We start from the raw sequence: 18,306 nt of genomic DNA on the forward strand, positions 1-18,306 counted from the left end.
CTCTTTCCTGCACTTACGGAGAAATATCTGCCTGTCACTAATTCAGGCCCCACATCCCTGAAAGCACTATTTTCAATCATCAATTAAATAAATGGGAAATAAACCACTTTATTTTTTAGAGAGATTGCATTGGCAGACTTCTTTCTACTTGTCACTGAGGTTCTTCCAGTTAATTAACAGATGTATTCTTCTTTATAAAATTTTGACATTAATCCTATAAACTCCCCGGTTGAAAAGATGAGTTGAATATATTGATCTGAGTTCTGTGAGCTGTACAACCTCTAAGCTTGTGATTCTTCTGCAAAAGTGTCAATTATAGAACAGTTACCCTGCCCTGTTGGTGCCTTTTTACCAAGTTAGAACTTTCTTACTTTACGATAGAAATAATTAAAAGTTTGGGGGAAGGAACTTTAACATAGGCAGGACCTACACAGTGAATGGTAGGGCCCCGGGGAGTGTTGTAGAGCAGAGGGATCTAGGAGTGCAGGTGCATGATTCCTTGATGGTCGAGTCGCAGGGAGATATGGTGGTCAAAAAGGCTTTTGGTACATTGGCCTTCTTCAGTCAGAGTATTGAGTGTAGAAGTTGGGAGGTCATGTTGCAGTTGTATAAGACGTTGGTGAGACCACATTTAGAGTATTGTGTTCAGTTCTGGGCACCATGTTATCGGAAAGATGTTGTCAAACTGGAAAGGGTACAGAGAAGATTTACGAGGATGTTGCCAGGACTAGAGGTTCTGACTATATTCAGAGGTTGAGTAGGCTGGGACTCTTCCTAGAGCGCAGGAGTATGAGGGGTAATCTTATAGAGATGTACAAAATCATGAGAGGAATAGATTGGGTAGATACACAGTCTCTTGCCCAGAGTAGGGGAATCGAGGACCAGAGGATATAGGTTTATGGTGAAGGTGAAAAGATATAATAGGAATCTGAAGGTAACTTTTCCACACGGAGGGTGGTGGGTGTATGGAATGAGCTGCCAGAGGAGGTAGTTGAGGCTGGGATTATCTCAACTTTTAAGAAGCAGTTAGACAGGTACATGGATAGGACAGGTTTGGAGGGATATGGACTAAATGCAGGCAGGTGGGACTAATGCAGCTGGGACATGTTGGCCGGTGTGGGCAAGTTGGGCCGAAGGGCCTGTTTCCACGCTATATCACTCTATGACTCTATAACTGCAGATGCTGGTTTACACTGAAGAGAGACACAAAATGCTGGAGTAAATGCTGGGGTCAGGCAGCATCTCAGGAGAAAAGAAATAGGTGATGTGTCGGGTCAAGACCTTCTTCAGACAGAGAGTCAGGGGAGAGGGAATCTAGAGGTATGTAAAGGAACGGAACAAATCAGCCGACACCAATGACCTAGGTAATGTGAAGCCCACAATGGTCCATTGTTGGCTGTGGAAGGGGGTGATTACGAAGGGATATGAACAGTGAAACTAGCAGGAAGACTAGGATGGAGGAGGGACAGAGAGGGAGGGAATGCCAAAGTACCTGAAATTAGAGAAATCGATATTTATACCGCTGGGTTGAAAGCTGCCCAAACAAAATATTTTGTGCTGTTCCTCCATTTTGCGTGTGGCCTCACTCTGACAGTTGAGGAGGCCGAGGACAAAAAGGTCAGTGAGGGAATGGGAGGGGGAGATAAAATGTTAGTCAACTGGGAGATCAAAGTTTGAACAAGACCTGTTAACAGGTTGAATCAGAATTTCAGAATGCATTGCTCATTTGGCAAAACTTTTTCAATGTCTTTACCCCAAACTCAGTTTTAATCAGTTATTTCCTCCATTGATGGAAGCATGCTGATATCAGTAAGTCTCCAATGTAACATCAGTAACCACAGAATGGCTCTGCATGCCCCCTCTGGTCACAGTCAGTGCCCTCAGAGTTGGTAACTCATGACGTCAGTTCCCTTCCACCTGCTGCACAAACTCTGCGCAGAGGTGAAACCTCATGCTATTCTGTTGATTTTTTTCTCTCATTTCAGCAGAGACAGAAGAAATTCATCATCGCAATCTAAAAGCAGAGATGGGATCTGAGAGAGCTCTGGTGCTGGATAGACTTGCAAGCAACGTTGCCAAGCGGAAAAGCTCAATGCCTCAAAAGTTCATCGGTAAGAATTTAGATGGTTTATTTTAATCGTGTAACTACGCTTGCTGCTGACACCCACCAGTTCCTGTAGATAACGCTGAGGATTTTGACATCGAGTGTTTGCATCGTGCATTAATTTAATTAAGGTAGCACTGCCATTTCTGTGAATTCTTGTACCAGAGGTCGGCCTTTACACAAATAGAACCACGAATACACGCCGCAGAATTAGAAATTGCGGGACTGTTGGAGCTTTTGTGCAATTGAAGAACGCATCTAGGTTGGAGTTTGAAAATATTTTGAGAGTCATTATTTCATTAAAAATATTATTTTGTAATGAATTTTACATTGTAAGGAATTTGTAAGGAATTAAAAAAATTACAGTTAGCAATGTAATGACTTTAACCTACTGCATATAGAAAGCAATGTAAATGTAACATAAACACTGTGAAACTATGCACATCTAATGTCTGACACAGTAGAGTTGTGTACAGATAATGAAATTTAATTATAAGCACTGTATTATCATGATATTGTTATTACCAAAATGTAAACATTTTTGTTTCACCATTCCATGTCTTTAAAGTTAATTGTCACCAGTGCCACATTTACAAATGTCAAAACTGTATTGAGTAGGCACCACCCTCAATTTTAGCAGTAGAATTACACTTGTAAACAAAGGAAATGTTCCAGTGAATAAAAAGTGAAGACTGCAGATAAATTATATTAAGAATGAATCCGCTCCTCTTGCAGTGATAACACGAAGAGAAGCTGGTTCTGTCAGTGGCTTGACCATGTTCATATTCTGACCTTTATTATGTTCTTATACTTGGTTTTGAGATTCCATGTATGCAGCAGTATTTTTCTAATGACAAATGCTTTACATCAGTGTGTTTACTGGGAGATAATAACCATTTTAGAAAAATTATATTTAAAACTGTTTGTGGCATTTTCTGCTGTTTTGAGAATTTGTAAAATTAGCCGATCGGTTTTTAGAAATATTGATTTGAGAATCAATTTTGTTTGGATTGAACCTCAATGTCATTCTTTGAATACTTATCCATTAAGTAATGTGAAAGCATTTGCATGTCAAAGAATCAAATGCATGGCCTTGCACAAATAAGATGCCAATGAACTGGTGAAATATCCTGCTGCATTAGTTAGCGTCATCCGCATTGGCCCTGTAAGGGTTAACTTGTCAGTTCGAATAAACTTTGCCGATCTGAAAAAATGTAATATTAGAGTTTCAGATATACAGAAGTGGCAAGAGATTAAAAATTACTGAACTCTGGGGCATTTTAACCCTTTTAAAGGTCCTGGTTATGATCTTTCACAATCCCTGAACATTTCCACAGGAATGTTTAAAACAAACTAAACATTTCCAGTTTATTTTGATGTTTGTGCTATTTTGAAATGAAGGTTTTTTTGCAGAGGATTAGTAGGAGTAATTCTGCAAAGATTATTGAAACTGAGTAATGAAGTTATAATGTGAATCAAAGTGCCCAATCTTTTCCTGTTCACAGGATGCAGTTTCGCACCATTTTTCTGAACTCTTGTTATCTATACTTTGTGAAAAAAAAACACAGAAAGTAACAAGTATCCAGTTAAAATCTTCTCAACAATTGTTTTCATCTGCTGGAGATATGGTGACATTTATCTTGCCCGTAAATGAAACATAATGATAGCTTCTTGTATGCTTTAATCACTAAGCAAACCCACACCATTACTGGGACTGTACATGCTTTAGTAGAGAGCAAGAAGCAACATCCTCAGCCCCACCGTCATATTACATCACATCATGTTGATCAAGCTTGCAACTTGTCAGTCATTTATCTCAGTTTCAAAATAATTACGTTGGGTCTGCTGTTGTAAATGGCTTGGGTACAAGGCTTCTATCAGCTCTTTATAAGTCAGACATGGTACATTCTCATCAGACAGAGCTTGTTTATTCTGTGTAGGAGTCATACAGCATGGAGCCAGGCCCTTTAGCCCAACGTGCCCACACTGACCAACATAGAGTCATACAGCATGGAGCCAGGCCCTTTAGCCCAACTTGCCCACACCGACCAACATGCCCCATCTACACTGGTCCCACCTGCCCACACCAACCAACATGCCCCATCTACACTAGTCCCACCTGCCCACACCGACCAACATGCCCCATCTACACTAGTCCCACCTGCCCACACCAACCAACATGCCCCATCTACACTGGTCCCACCTGCCCACACCGACCAACATGCCCCATCTGCACTGGTCCCACCTGCCCACACCGACCAACATGCCCCATCTACACTAGTCCCACCTGCCCACACCGACCAACATGCCCCATCTACACTAGTCCCACCTGCCCACACCGACCAACATGCCCCATCTACACTAGTCCCACCTGCCCACACCGACCAACATGCCCCATCTACACTAGTCCCACCTGCCCACACCGACCAACATGCCCCATCTACACTAGTCCCACCTGCCCACACCAACCAACATGCCCCATCTACACTGGTCCCACCTGCCCGTGCAAGATCACAACACTCCAAACCTGCACTATCCATGTACCTATCCAAGTGTCTCTTAAACATTATGATAGTACCTGCCTCAACTACCTCCTCCAACAGCTCGTTCCATACACCCACCACCCTTTTTATAAAAGGTTACCCCTCAGGTTCTTATTAAATCTTTCCCCCCTCACCTTAAACCTATGTCCTCTACTTCTCAATTCCCCGACTCTGGGCATTTACCCAATCTATTCCTCTCAAGATTTTGTACACCTCTGTACGATCACCCTCCTGCACTCCAAAGAATAAACTCCTAGCCTGCTCAACCTCTCCCATAGCTCAGGCCCTCGAGTCCTGGCAATATCCATATAAATCTTCTCTGCACCCTTTCTAGCTTGACAACATCTTTCCTAGAGTGTGGTAACCAAAACCGAACACAATACTTTAAATGTAGCCTCACTAATGTCTTATACAACTGTAACATGACCTCCCAACTCCTATACTCAATACTCTGACTGATGATGCATGTAGACCTTATCCCTCAGAATGCCCTCTAGTAACCTTCCGACTGATGCTGAACTCACTGGCATGTAGTTCCCAGGATCATCCATGCAGCCCTTCTTAAACAGAACCACAACATTCCCCACCCTCCAGTCTTCTGGCACCTCACCCATATTTAATGACCACTCGTAAATCTCCACCGGGGCACTTGCAATTTCCTCTCTAGCTTCCCACAGTCACCTCGGATATACCTGGTCAGACCCAGGAAATATATCCACCTTCATGCGCATCAGGACCTTTGGCACCTCCTCGACTGTCCGCCCTCTGGACACGGGCCACCCTCTGGACACTGTCCGCCCTCTGGACACTGACCGCCCTCTAGACACTGGCCGCCCTCTGGACACTGGCCGCCCTCTAGACACTGGCCGCCCTCTGGACACTGGCCGCCCTCTGGACACTGGCCGCCCTCTGGACACTGGCCGCCCTCTGGACACTGGCCGCCCTCTGGACACTGGCCGCCCTCTGGACACTGGCCGCCCTCTGGACACTGACCGCCCTCTGGACACTGACCGCCCTCTGGACACTGACCGCCCTCTGGACACTGACCGCCCTCTGGACACTGTCCGCCCTCTGGACACTGTCCGCCCTCTGGACACTGTCCCCCCTCTGGACACTGTCCGCCCTCTGGACACTGCCCACCCTCTGGACACTGTCTGGACACTGTCCGCCCTCTGGACACTGTCTGCCCTCTGGACACTGACCGCCCTCTGGACACTGTTCGCCCTCTGGACACTGTCCGCCCTCTGTACACTGACCGCCCTCTGGACACTGACCGCCCTCTGGGCACTGACCGCCCTCTGGACACTGGCCGCCCTCTGGACACTTCCATTGACTGCCCCGGGTTCCCTGGTCCTGATGTCAGTCTCTACAGTAAAAACAGAGGAGAAATGCTCATCGAGGACCTTGCCCATCTCCTGTTGCTCCACACAGAGTTGACCGCTTTGATTCTTGAGTGATCCCATTCTCTCTCTGGTTAACCTTTGTCCCTTTATATACATAAAACCTCTTGGGATTATCCTCAATGTTATCTGCCAGAGCTATCTCCTTTCCCATTTTTGGCCTCCTGGTTTTCTTTTTTAGCTTGCACCTCAGTTCCCAAAACTCCTCCAGGGATACACTTGATCCCAGCTGCTTATACTTGCCCTATGCCTCCTTCTTTGTCTTGTCCAGAGTCTCGATTTCTCTGTCATCCAAACTTCCTTAGGTCACCTGCCTTGCCTTTCACTCTAACAGGAATATCAGCACACTTCTAAAAACAACGCACTTTCCTGATGTTGCTTCACCTTCAAACATTCTGTTTCAATCAACGTGAGCGAGTTCCTGTCTAATACCCTCAAAGTTGGCTTTGCACCAGTTTAGAATTTCACTCTGCCTCTATCCATAACTATCTTAAACCTAATATAACAGTGGCCGCTGGTCCCAAAAGGTTTATCCACGAACACTTCATCCACTTGCACCTCCCAGTTTCGCAAGACAAGATCCAGTGTTGCCTTGGGGCCCTCTGCATATTGCCAGAAGAAACTTTCCTGAACACATTTGACCAATTCTGCCTCTAAACCTTTTGCACTATGAAACTCCCAGTCAATATTGGAAAAGTTAAAAATCTCCTACTACAACATCCTTATTAGCCATGCATCTGCCCACTCACACAACCTGTCCAAGTCACCCTGCAACCTCATAGCATCTTCCTCATAGTTCACACTGCCACCATTAGCCCTGCATCTGCCTGCAATCTCCTGGCACATTGCTTTTCTAATTCCTGTTGTCAATTTAGGGAGCCTGTGATACACCCCAACAAGGTGATTATCCCTTTCTTAACTCCACCCAACTAGCCTCACTAAACGAATTATCAGTAATGTTCCAGGGTTGCGGAGAGACAGTGGGATAAAAGAGAATGTCACTGCCATGATATTCTCCTCAATCAGTAATGCAACACCCCCTCCTCTTTTACCCCACTGTCTCTCCTGAACCCTGGAACATTGAGCTGCCAGTCCTGCCCCTCTTGTTACCAGGTTTCTGTAATGGCTACAACGTCCCAGTCGCATGTACCTACCCAGAACAGGCTTGCCATGGAGTTCCTATTCTCAAAAAGAAAACATTGGATCTCTGTCCAACATTCATTCCCAGCAACATCCATCTGCAATATTGTGGCATCAGAGGCAGGTTCTGACTACAATGTGACCCTGAGGAAATCCACTGGGCAGCTGCCAGGATCGGCATGTTTCTGTGAATCCATTATCATCCTGCTGGAGCCCGGCTGCTGCTGATCAAACAGCATCATCCTGCTGGAATCAGAACTCCATGACAGCAAAGTGGGCTGGCTGCATTCAGATTGGGCCATTGCATAAACCCACGTTCAGATTGGGCCATTACATAAACCTGGACTGCATTCAGATTGGGCCATTACATAAACCCACGTTCAGATTGGGCCATTACATAAACCTGGACTGCATTCAGATTGGGCCATTACATAAACCCACATTCAGATTGGGCCATTACATAAACCCACGTTCAGATTGGGCCATTACATAAACCTGTACTGCATTCACATCTCAATCAGGCAGTGTCCATTTTAGTTTCTAGGAATAAATTGAAACAAAACATTGTTAAATGTCACCTATGTAACTAAAACTAAAAATATACAAAAACATTGCTCAACAAGTCACATGTAGAAAGAGAAAGAGTTGATGAAAAATGTTAGAAATAAAACATGCTTTACCTGGCAGAGACTGGGAAGGGGAGGAGAGAAGAGATGGAATTGATGTCTTTGACAGTGTGGAAACTATACAAGACTGAATAATACAGGTGGCGGTGGTGACAGGTGAGAGAGGGAGATGAAGACTTTTTTTAATTGGATATTCCTCTGGCAGAAATGGAAATTGAAAGAGATGCAGGAAGAAAGGAAAAGGAATATCAGATCAAGGAGGAAATGTGAGATGCACACTGGGAAAGCAAAACACCGTGAAAAAGGCAAGGCAGGCAGCGTCTGTGGAGAGGGTTGACCTTTCACCAGAACTATGAAAGGTTAGATATAAAAATAGATTTGAGTTGTGGGTGGGGTTGTCATGGGGGTTGTGAGGAGGATGGGCAAATCTATAGGGGAGGTCCATGAGAGAGGGAAGCCCAGGAGAACCTGTAAAGTGTCATCTGATAAAGGACACTGAACGTGGGGTGAGTGTATAAATAGTAGATGGATTCATTCATCTCTATCAGAACCTCTTCTGCTCGTAAATAATCCTCTGCATCAGCTCTAATTTCCTGTCCAATCCCTATAGTCACTCAATTCCCTGCTGTGTCTAACTCTGTTTCATTCTCCAATGTGCTCAATAATTGAGTACTGAGAGCATTCTAGTGTAAAAGGTTGCAATGATTCACTACCCTATGGGTAAAGAAATGACTTTTCTTGGTCCTGAATGTGCATCCCTCGGGCCGAGACAGTCCCCAGTTCAGGAGTCTCATCCTCCCTTCTTTCAGGATCTTGTAAGTTCCAGTTACATCGTATCACCTTCTAAACGCTGAAAGGTTGGTTCAGTCTTAGAACTCCCTACAAACCAGATGTGAGGCAAGATTACATTTAAATTTAAGCAGAAGTTAATGAGAATTTTAGTTTAAAGTACTTGTAAATTGCCAATGAACACCATCTAAAAATGGTTAATACGGCATTGTTCAATCACAAGGTAGACTTTTTTTTTTAAAAGAACACTGGTTGAAGACAGAAGTGGTGTTCATGGCTGACTAAATGCCAGAGAAGATTGCAGGAGAGGATGATTTCATTTACCAATTCCATACCTTCAGCAACCATTTATAACATGCGTTGATCAACCCCATCCCACCTCACACAGAGGGTGGTGGCTACCAGGGAGTGTGGTTGAGGCAGATAGAGTAACAACATTTAAAAGTCATTTCGACAGGTACGCACATTGGAACGGTTTACAGGGAAATGGGCCAAATGCCGGCAGGTGGGAATAGTGTAGATGGGGCATCGTGTTGGCATGGGCAAATTGGGTCAAAGGATCTGTTCCTATGCTGTTTGACTCCATGACTTGGCATGAATACCTCCTAGTCCCCAGAAGGATCCAAGATCTGAAGATTCATGCATTCATCATCTTCTGGACTGTTGTCCTTTTCAAAAGAATTCTTCCATCAGCCCAAGTGCAGGGTCTCCCAGCAATATTTTATTTTCCCAGTCTGAACCTGTTCACACTCTGGTTTCCAAGATGATGCATTTTGAAAGGGATAATAAACAGTTCTTGCTGGAGTCCATTTTATTGCCCTGTCAGATGAAAGCTTTTTGAATGTTTTTCTAGCCTCAGAGGTCTCTTCATTCCATTTGCTGCTGCTCTAACGCCGGCCGGCATTCTGCAAGCTGCTGGTGTGTTCAAGTACAAATCTGAACTTGGCCAAATCTGAGGGAGAGAGAGAGAGAGATAAAGATATAAAAGCAGTCACACAAAGCATTGCTGTAGGAAAGTTGCAGTGTACACAGGAACATAATACCTGCATTGTTAGCACTCTGACCCTTGTACTTTACCCCCGTCTGTAATGTTCTGTCACTGGAGCCCCTCAGCCAGCTGGGAAGAGTGACCTCGAGGCAGTGGGATGCTGGGTTGTACCTCAGTGGCCCGGCCTCACAGTGCAACTACATTCTACAGCCCCAAGAAATAAAAGGGCATATTGCTATTTGTGCAAGAGTGCGCTGTAGTCTCTACAACGTTTATGATACTGTGGTATCGTCTGGCAACATTGCAGCAATGCTGGTGCACACCAAGGCTTCTGAACCTGATGCTCCATCAGAATCTAAATCTAAATTTATTTCTTGATCATTTTAAGTGTCAAAATGAAATCCTGCTTTTCACGTTGAGTTCAAAAGTGCATGAGGCACGTGATTATTTCTAAAAGTGAGTCATCTCGCACCCTGTTCGGTAAAGTTTCCCTGACTGTGGGACTGAGACCCACCCCATTATCCACACACAGATTTGGCTGAAAGTTTCCACAGACCCACATATTAGCCATACGATCACATAGAATTCTCAGCAGGGCCAGTCCTCTTTCCTCTTTCACTTACATCTCCCCCACCATTTACTTCACAGTCCCTCTAAAGAGTGCTCTCTTCATAAAACATGAAAGCTTCCAGGCAGGTGGCAGGGCAACCTGTTGGCAGAGGAGCCGGTTCCTGTGCCGTTCCCAACCTAGTTGGGGTCAATTATCAATTGAGTGTATCAGCTACGTAAATGGAGCAAAGCCAGACCCTGCCACTGTAAGTGACCCAATCACCTGAAGCCCATTGCATGCTCTGCCTGTGATAAAGGCACAGACAAAATAAAGTAAGCCTACTTTGAACAGCTTGGTGCCCAGCTGAAGTTATACAGAGAACCCATGGCGTGCCTAGTTTTGTAACTGACAATGGCAGCCATTACCATGCCTACAGTTGCATTGCTTTTTGCATCAATCCTGTCCTAGCCGGGACACTGACCCACTCCCTGCTCCTCTGTAGCTCACAGACCGCCCTCCTGCCTGCATCACTCCTACCTTGATGGCCCCTCTGTTCAGACCTGTTCACACTTCGTGCCACTGGTCACAGGCTACTTTCAAGTGGAGTCTGTCTGTAATTCTGTCTGTGTTTGAGATAGATTTTGTCATGGAATAAACTTTGCTACAGAGGAGGTATATGTGCCTACAATCTGTGAGCATTGTTGCTATTTTAGTGGTGACACCCATAAAGCCTTCTTTGGACTATTAGTCATTGCAGCAGAGAGCTATTTTTATAAACATGCACTCACACATTTGGAAACGTAGTGCAGGATAACCAAGGTCAGCGGAACAAGCATATCATCTGAATCCCAATTGTATTTTGTTGTTTCCTGTCTCCTCATTAAAGATGAGCCAAGGAGCACAAGACAAAGTTCAGGCTGGAGGTGTGTGAGCGGTAGAGTTCTGCAGGGATCTGTGCTGGGACTTCTGCTGGTTGTGATATGCATGAAGTAATTGGATGTAAATAAGTTGGTGTAAGTTTGCTGGGGCCACAGACTGTGAGGAGACTGTCACAGTACACGGTGGTGTATGAATCAGCTACAGCAATGGGCGGAGAAATGGGAGATGATTACCTACAGCAATGGGCGGAGAAATGGGAGATGGAGTTTAATCCGAGCGAGTGTCAGGCATCGCACTTTGGGAGGTCAAATGTCAGGTGAAAATATACAATGAATGACATGACCCTTAACAGCATTGAAGTGCAGAGAGATCTTGAGGTGAAGCCATAATCCCCTGAAAGTGGCAACACAAGTAGATAGAGTGGCACAGAAGCCAGATAGCCTGCTTGCCTTCATGGTTCAGGGCACTGAGTATAAGAATCAGGAAGTCAAGATGCAGATTTGTATGACTTTCGTTAGGCTGCATTTGGAGTATTACATTCCCGGTCACCCATTACTGGTAGGATGTGGAGGCTTTGGAGAGGGACAAAGAAGGTGTACCAGAACACTGCCTGGATTAGAGGGTTCCAGCTACAGGGAGAGGGTGGATTAGAGGGTTCCAGCTACAGGGAGAGGTTGGATTAGAGGGTTCCAGCTACAGGGAGAGGTTGGATTAGAGGGTTCCAGCTACAGGGAGAGGTTGGATTAGAGGGTTCCAGCTACAGGGAGAGGGTGGAGAGGAGGTTTACCAGAACGCTGCCTGGATTAGGAGGCATTAGCTACAGGGAGAGGTTGGACAGACACATTGAGTACAGAAGATCATGTTGTTTAAGAGACTTTTGGATAGGCGTATGGATATGCAGGGAATGGTTATGGATCATTTGTAAGCAAAAAAGATTTGGTTTGGCACAGATATTGTGGGCCAAAGAGCCTGTAACTGGTCTGTGCTGTTCTGTGTTGATAGGGTCACACGACACGGAAACAGGCCCTGCGGCCCAACCTGCACATCTACTCTGCTCCCATGTGCTCACGTTTGGCCCATATCCCTCTAAACCTTTATTATCCATGTACTTGTCCAAATGTCTTTTAAATGTTGTTATAGTACCTGCCTCTACTACCACCTCTGGCAGCTCGTTCCATACACCCACCACCCTCTCTGTGAAAAATAAATTCCCATCAAGCTTCTCACCTTAAACATATGTCCTCTGGTTCTTGATTCCCCTTCCCTGGGCAAAATACTCTGTACATTCTCCCTATCTACCACCCTCGTGATCTCTATATGATCACCCCAGCTTCCTGCACTCCAAGGAATAAAGTCCTAGCCTGCCAAACCCCTCAAGTCCTGGCAACATCTTCATAGATCTTCTCTGCACACATTGCAGCTTAACAACATCTTTCCTATAGCAAAGAATGAAACCAATTCTCTATCCAGTTGGCTATCTCTCCATGGATCTCATGCAATCTAAACCTTCCAGAGCAGCCCACTATGCCATGTTCTATGCTCATAGCTCCATTCTCTGCTATATTGTCTTTGAAGTTTTCATTGATCACCGCATAATTGTTAGTGTTGCAATTGCAAGTTTGTCTTACATGCAAAATCTAAATGATAAATTTTTCATCAGCATTGTTCCATAGGAACATTCACACAGCTTTACTGAACACCTGTATGCCCAGTTCAAAAGCTGCTGTAAGTGTTGTCAAGTCCATGTGTAACAGTGGAACAGTTTCTGGTAAGGAGTGTGAAGCTCCAGTGGTTGTCACCCACAGCCAGCTCATGCTGTGACATTTCAGTTCAGTTTTTCACCCCCGAGCCTGCAAGTGCAGCTCTTTGTGGGCTGTGGATTACACAGGCAGCTGCTGCAGGCATAGGAGGCAAGGCACTGAACGCCGACCACCAGCGCAGGCACAGGAGGCAAAACACTGAACCCTGACCACCAGCGCAGGCATAGGAGGCAAGGCACTGAACCCTGACCACCAGCGCAGGCACAGGAGGCAAGGCACTGAACCCTGACCACCAGCACAGGCATAGGAGGCAAGGCACTGAACCCTGACCACCAGCACAGGCACAGGAGGCAAGGGCAAGGCACTGAACCCTGACCACCAATGCAGTCACAGGAGGCAAGGCACTGAACGCCGACCACCAGTGCAGGCACAGGAGGCAAGGCACTGAACCCTGACCACCAGTGCAGGCACAGGAGGCAAGGCACTGAACCCTGACCACCAGCACAGGCATAGGAGGCAAGGCACTGAACGCCGACCACCAGCGCAGGCACAGGAGGCAAGGCACTGAACCCTGACCACCAGTGCAGGCACAGGAGGCAAGGCACTGAACCCTGACCACCAGCACAGGCATAGGAGGCAAGGCACTGAACCCTGACCACCAGTGCAGGCACAGGAGGCAAGGGCAAGGCACTGAACCCTGACCACCAATGCAGTCACAGGAGGCAAGGCACTGAACCCTGACCACCAATGCAGTCACAGGAGGCAAGGCACTGAACCCTGACCACCAATGCAGTCACAGGAGGCAAGGCACTGAACGCCGACCACCAGTGCAGGCACAGGAGGCAAGGCACTGAACGCCGACCACCAGTGCAGGCACAGGAGGCAAGGCATGGAACTCTGACCACCAGCGCAGGAACATGGAGGCAAGGCATGGAACTCTGACCACCAGCGCAGGAACATGGAGGCAAGGCATGGAACTCTGACCACCAGTGCAGGGACAGGAAGAGGGCTCTGTGTCCGACAACATAAAGAGTTAAAAAAGATAAACTTGGGTTTAAAGTCAATTAATCAATTGAACATTGGAATAATTCCAAGCCAAATGGAAATTGTTCCTGCAAGTGACATTTGTACAAAGCAGGAAATTAATAAAGTGAAGATACCAAGAAGACTTATTTTAGTTACTGATGTGATAGTCTCAGTTTCATGCTCTTTGTTCTCAATGTTACAAACTATTGCTCACATTTTAAATAATTTTTCTTTATGTACAGTAAAACATGTGAGTGTAAATGCATCATCTGTGCCTGAGGGTGTGTGTGGAATGGAAACTGTCACCACACTAGGTCTGGGCTGAAGCCTTTGTGAAGTGGTGCACGATATCTCCCCCCACTGGCGTGTCAGATGCCAGTAAGTAGCCCGGCTGACAGCTGGCAGAACTGTTGCCCCTCCACACTCCCTGCACATGTTCATCTAGTTCTCCACTACATTTCATTTCATTTGTTCTTCCAGTTTACACCCAGCACTGCCCAAAAACTGCATTCCCTGCATAGCTGCTTTAAATCCCCTGCTGGTGCACGCTGTGTGTTAGAGCATGCTGCAGGACTGGACTTGCACAGCCCATGTTATGAACTAAAGTAACGTTGTTATTCTTGCTCACACAGGTGAGAAGCAGTTCTGCCTGGGCTACGCAGACCTGCAATACTCGTCAGCTCCATCTTATGAGAAAGAGGGTGAAATGATGCCGACACGCTTCATGGACCAAGCGATCAACAATGCCATCTCCTACCTGGGGGCAGAGTCGTTGCGGCCCCTTGTCCAGACACCTCCTGCTCCCACTGCAGAGATGGTGTCTGTCATCAGCAGCCTTTACCCACTCTCCCTCACACGCTCCAACGCCTCTAATGGTCACCCAAGGGGAGCAGCCATAGACAACAGCGGCTCGCAGGTGAAAGCAAAGTTGGAGAGAAGAGGCTCGCCCAGCAACAGTTGCCAGGACTCCACAGACACAGAGAGCAACCATGAGGGTCAGGCCTACCTGCAGCACCACATGATGCAACCCCGCTTCAGAAACGGCCTGGCTGCAGCCAAAGAGAATCCCAAACCATTTGACATTGTGAAGGCAGCCACAGGGTCAGGCCAAGAGATGCTCAAAGTTATGACCAACGAGGGTGAGCAGGTCAGAGTGTACAAGTGTGACCACTGCCGAGTGCTGTACCTGGATTACGTTATGTTCACGATACACATGGGTTGCCACGGGTTCCGTGATCCATTTGAATGTAATGTGTGTGGGTACCGTAGTCGTGACAGATATGAGTTCTCCTCACATATAGCACGAGGGGAACATGGTTACTGCAGAAAATAAGCTGCAGCATTCAGATTCCACCCAGGGACCAAAATATATATTTAGAACTCAAGCTTAGCTTTTATACTTAATGCTCCATTTCAGTGCCTTAGTGAGGCCTGGTACTGTGACACAAATGGCAATGGCTAACCTGGAGAACTTGGCAGCATTACCTTACAGCAGGAAAGAACAGCGTGCAACGTTTGAGCAACCATGAAGGACTGTACCTAGCTAGCTGCACATTATCCTCCAGGCACAGATATCGGACCACGTTTCTTCCAATTATGAAGTACCAGCTTCAACATTTGATCTTCACTGTTCTGGACTCTGTGAAGTTCTGGCGAAGATCTTCTCTCAGGCTTCCTTGCGGGTTGGGGGACTGAAGACTCTTACCGTTAATACTACGAGCAGCAGACATTATGTTGCCAGTCTACATTTGCCTCTCGTGCGAGCACAGATGGCCGGCCCTCTGTGAGTGGAGCGCTGATACTGACACAGCCAGACAGGCTCTTGGACATACCTCCACTGCACCAGTTACTGTTAATTTGGTCTTTAGAAAGACTAATTTCCTTCATGAAACCTGTACCTCAATTGCTGTTCTTACAAATTGTTTTAATTCTGTTTCTCGAATTTAAATTAGACTAAAATTTCAGGGTATTCCATAGTTCAGAACTCGTGTTTAGTTTAGAGATGGAACATGGAAGCAGGCCATTTGGCCCACTGAGTCTAGGCTGACCATTGATCAACCATTCATACTATTTCTATTTTAGCCCAGTTTCACGTCAAATTAGAGGCAATTTACAGAGGCTAATTGGTTTAGGTTATTATTGTCACATGTGTTAAGGTACAGTGAAAAGCGTTATTGATGCGTGTTCTCCAGTCAGGGGAACGACTGCACATGATTACAATCAAGCCGTCTACAGTGTCCAGATACAGGATAAAGGGAATAACTTTTAGTGCAAGATAAAGTCCAGTAAGTCTGATTAAAGGTAGCCCGAGGGTTACCAATGAGGTAGTTGGGAGGTCAGCACTGCTCGTTAGTTGGTGAGAGGACGGTTCAGTTGCCTGATAACAGCCGGGAAGAAACTGTCCCTGAATCTGGAGGTGTGCGTTTTCCGATGGGAGAGGGGAGAAGAGGGAGTGGCCGGGGTGAGACTAGAACTAGATTATGCTGCTGGCCTTGCCGAGGCAGCGTGAGGTGTAGATGGAGTCAATGGAAGGGAGGTTGGTTTGTGTGATGGTCTAGGCTGCTGGCCTTGCTGAGGCAGCGTGAGGTGTAGATGGAGTCAATGGAAGGAAGGTTGGTTTGCGCATTGGTCTGGACTATGTCCACATCTCTCTGCAATTTCTTGAGGTCTTGTATGGAGCAGTTTCCAAGCCATACTGTGAAGTATCCTGATAAAATGCTTTCTATACTTTCTGTAGTTGGCAAGGGTTGTTGGAGACATGTCGAACTTCCTAAGCCTTCTAAGGAAGTAGAGGCATTTTTTTTCGATATGGCCGGTCCAGGACAAATTGCTGGTGATATTTACTCCAAATAACTTAAACCCACACATCTTTGGGTTGTAGGAGGAAATCAGAGCACCCGGAGGAACCCCACAGGGTCACAGGGAGAACATGTGAACTCTATACAGACAGCACCTGCGGTTTGTACTGAACCTGGGTCTGACATGAAAGAGTGGGTCCACTGGGCTTGTATTCACTGCAATTTAGAAGGATAGGAACATAGACATAGAAACATAGAAAATAGGTGCAGGAGGAGGCCATTTGGCCTTCGAGCCAGCACTGCCATTCATTGTGATCATGCCTGATCATCCACAGACAGTGACCCTTGCCTGCCTTCTCCCCATATCCTTTGATTCCGCTAGCATTTTATCGGGATACATCACAGTATGCTACATCCAGGACCTCAAGAAATTGCAGAGAGTTGTGGACATAGTCCAGTGAATTGGCCTCCACGGCCCTCTGTGGCAGAGAATTCCACAAATTCACAACTCTCTGGGTGAAAACGTTTGTTCTCATCTCAGTTTTAAATGGCCTCCCCTTTATTCTTAGACTGTGGCCCCTGGTTCTGGACTCCCCCAACATTGGGAATATTTTTCCTGCATCTAGCTTGTCCAGTCCTTTTATAATTTTATACGTTTCTATAAGATCCCCTCTCATCCTTCTAAATTCCAGTGAATACAGGCCCAGTCTTTCCAATCTTTCTTCATATGACAGTCCCGCCATTCCAGGGATTAACCTCGTGAACCTACGCTGCACTGCCTCAATAACAAGGATATCCTTCCTCTAATTAGGAGACCAAAACTGCACACAGTACTCCAGATGTGATCCAACCAGGGCCCTGTACAACTGCAGAAGGACCTCTTTACGCCTATCCTCAAATCCTGAGGATGAGAGGGGATCTTATAGAAACAAATAAAATTCTTAAAGAATTGGACAGGCTAGATGCAGGAAATTTTTTCCCGATGTTGGGGGAATCCAGAACCAGGGATCACAGTTTAAGAATAAGAGGTCGGCCATTCACGACTGAGATTAGGAAAAACTTCTTCACCCAGAGAGTTGTGAATCTGTGGAATTCTCTGCCACAGAATGCAATAGAGGCCAATTCACTGGATGTATTCAAGAGAGAGTTCGATTTAGCTCATAGGGCTAACGGAATCAAGGGATATGGGGAAAAAGCAGGAACGGGGTACTGATTTTAGATGATCAGCCATGATCATATTGAATGGCGGTGCTGGCTTGAAGGGCCAAATGGCCTACTCCTCCACCTATTTTTCTATGTCTCTGGCACTGTGAGGCAGCAACTCTACCAGCTGTGCCAGCGTGCCACCCTTTGATAAGAACTTCCTCCAACACTTCATGCCCTTAAACCAAGAGTGATCTTACAGTTACCTGTCACTGTCCAGCACTGTAGTTCAGGAGGATAGGCCGACATTCCACAGTTGTCCTGTGCAGACCGCACATGTGCAGTGGAATGCCATTTGTCATCACTTCCACCATCGCCAAGGAGAAACATCAACAGAGAATGGTTGACATCAAAGAAATATGTTGATTGCCTTTCATTGTCCATCCTCCTGCTTCTCCCTGCAACCTCCCTAGTCCCAGCTGGCCTTATATTGTACGGGACAATGTCAGAACCAACTCCTCATGCAGGATGTTTGCTGCAGAGATATCACCTCATCGTAT

General features: G+C 46.1%; 1 protein-coding gene across 1 annotated transcript in view; it reads left to right on the forward strand.

Annotated features, from left to right (window-relative positions):
* LOC144607663 (zinc finger protein Aiolos-like) overlaps window positions 1-17,045 on the forward strand; it is a 97,378-nt gene extending 80,333 nt beyond the window's left edge. Inside the window, exons 7-8 of the mRNA XM_078424658.1 lie at window positions 1,986-2,111; window positions 14,438-17,045. Coding sequence (XP_078280784.1) covers window positions 1,986-2,111; window positions 14,438-15,138 — 827 coding nt within the window. The 3' untranslated portion in view covers window positions 15,139-17,045. The remainder of the gene's footprint in view (window positions 1-1,985; window positions 2,112-14,437) is intronic.
* Window positions 17,046-18,306: the final 1,261 nt, after the last annotated feature.

Source organism: Rhinoraja longicauda, chromosome 29, assembly GCF_053455715.1.
Source record: "Rhinoraja longicauda isolate Sanriku21f chromosome 29, sRhiLon1.1, whole genome shotgun sequence".
Classification (NCBI taxonomy): Eukaryota; Metazoa; Chordata; class Chondrichthyes; order Rajiformes; family Arhynchobatidae; genus Rhinoraja; species Rhinoraja longicauda.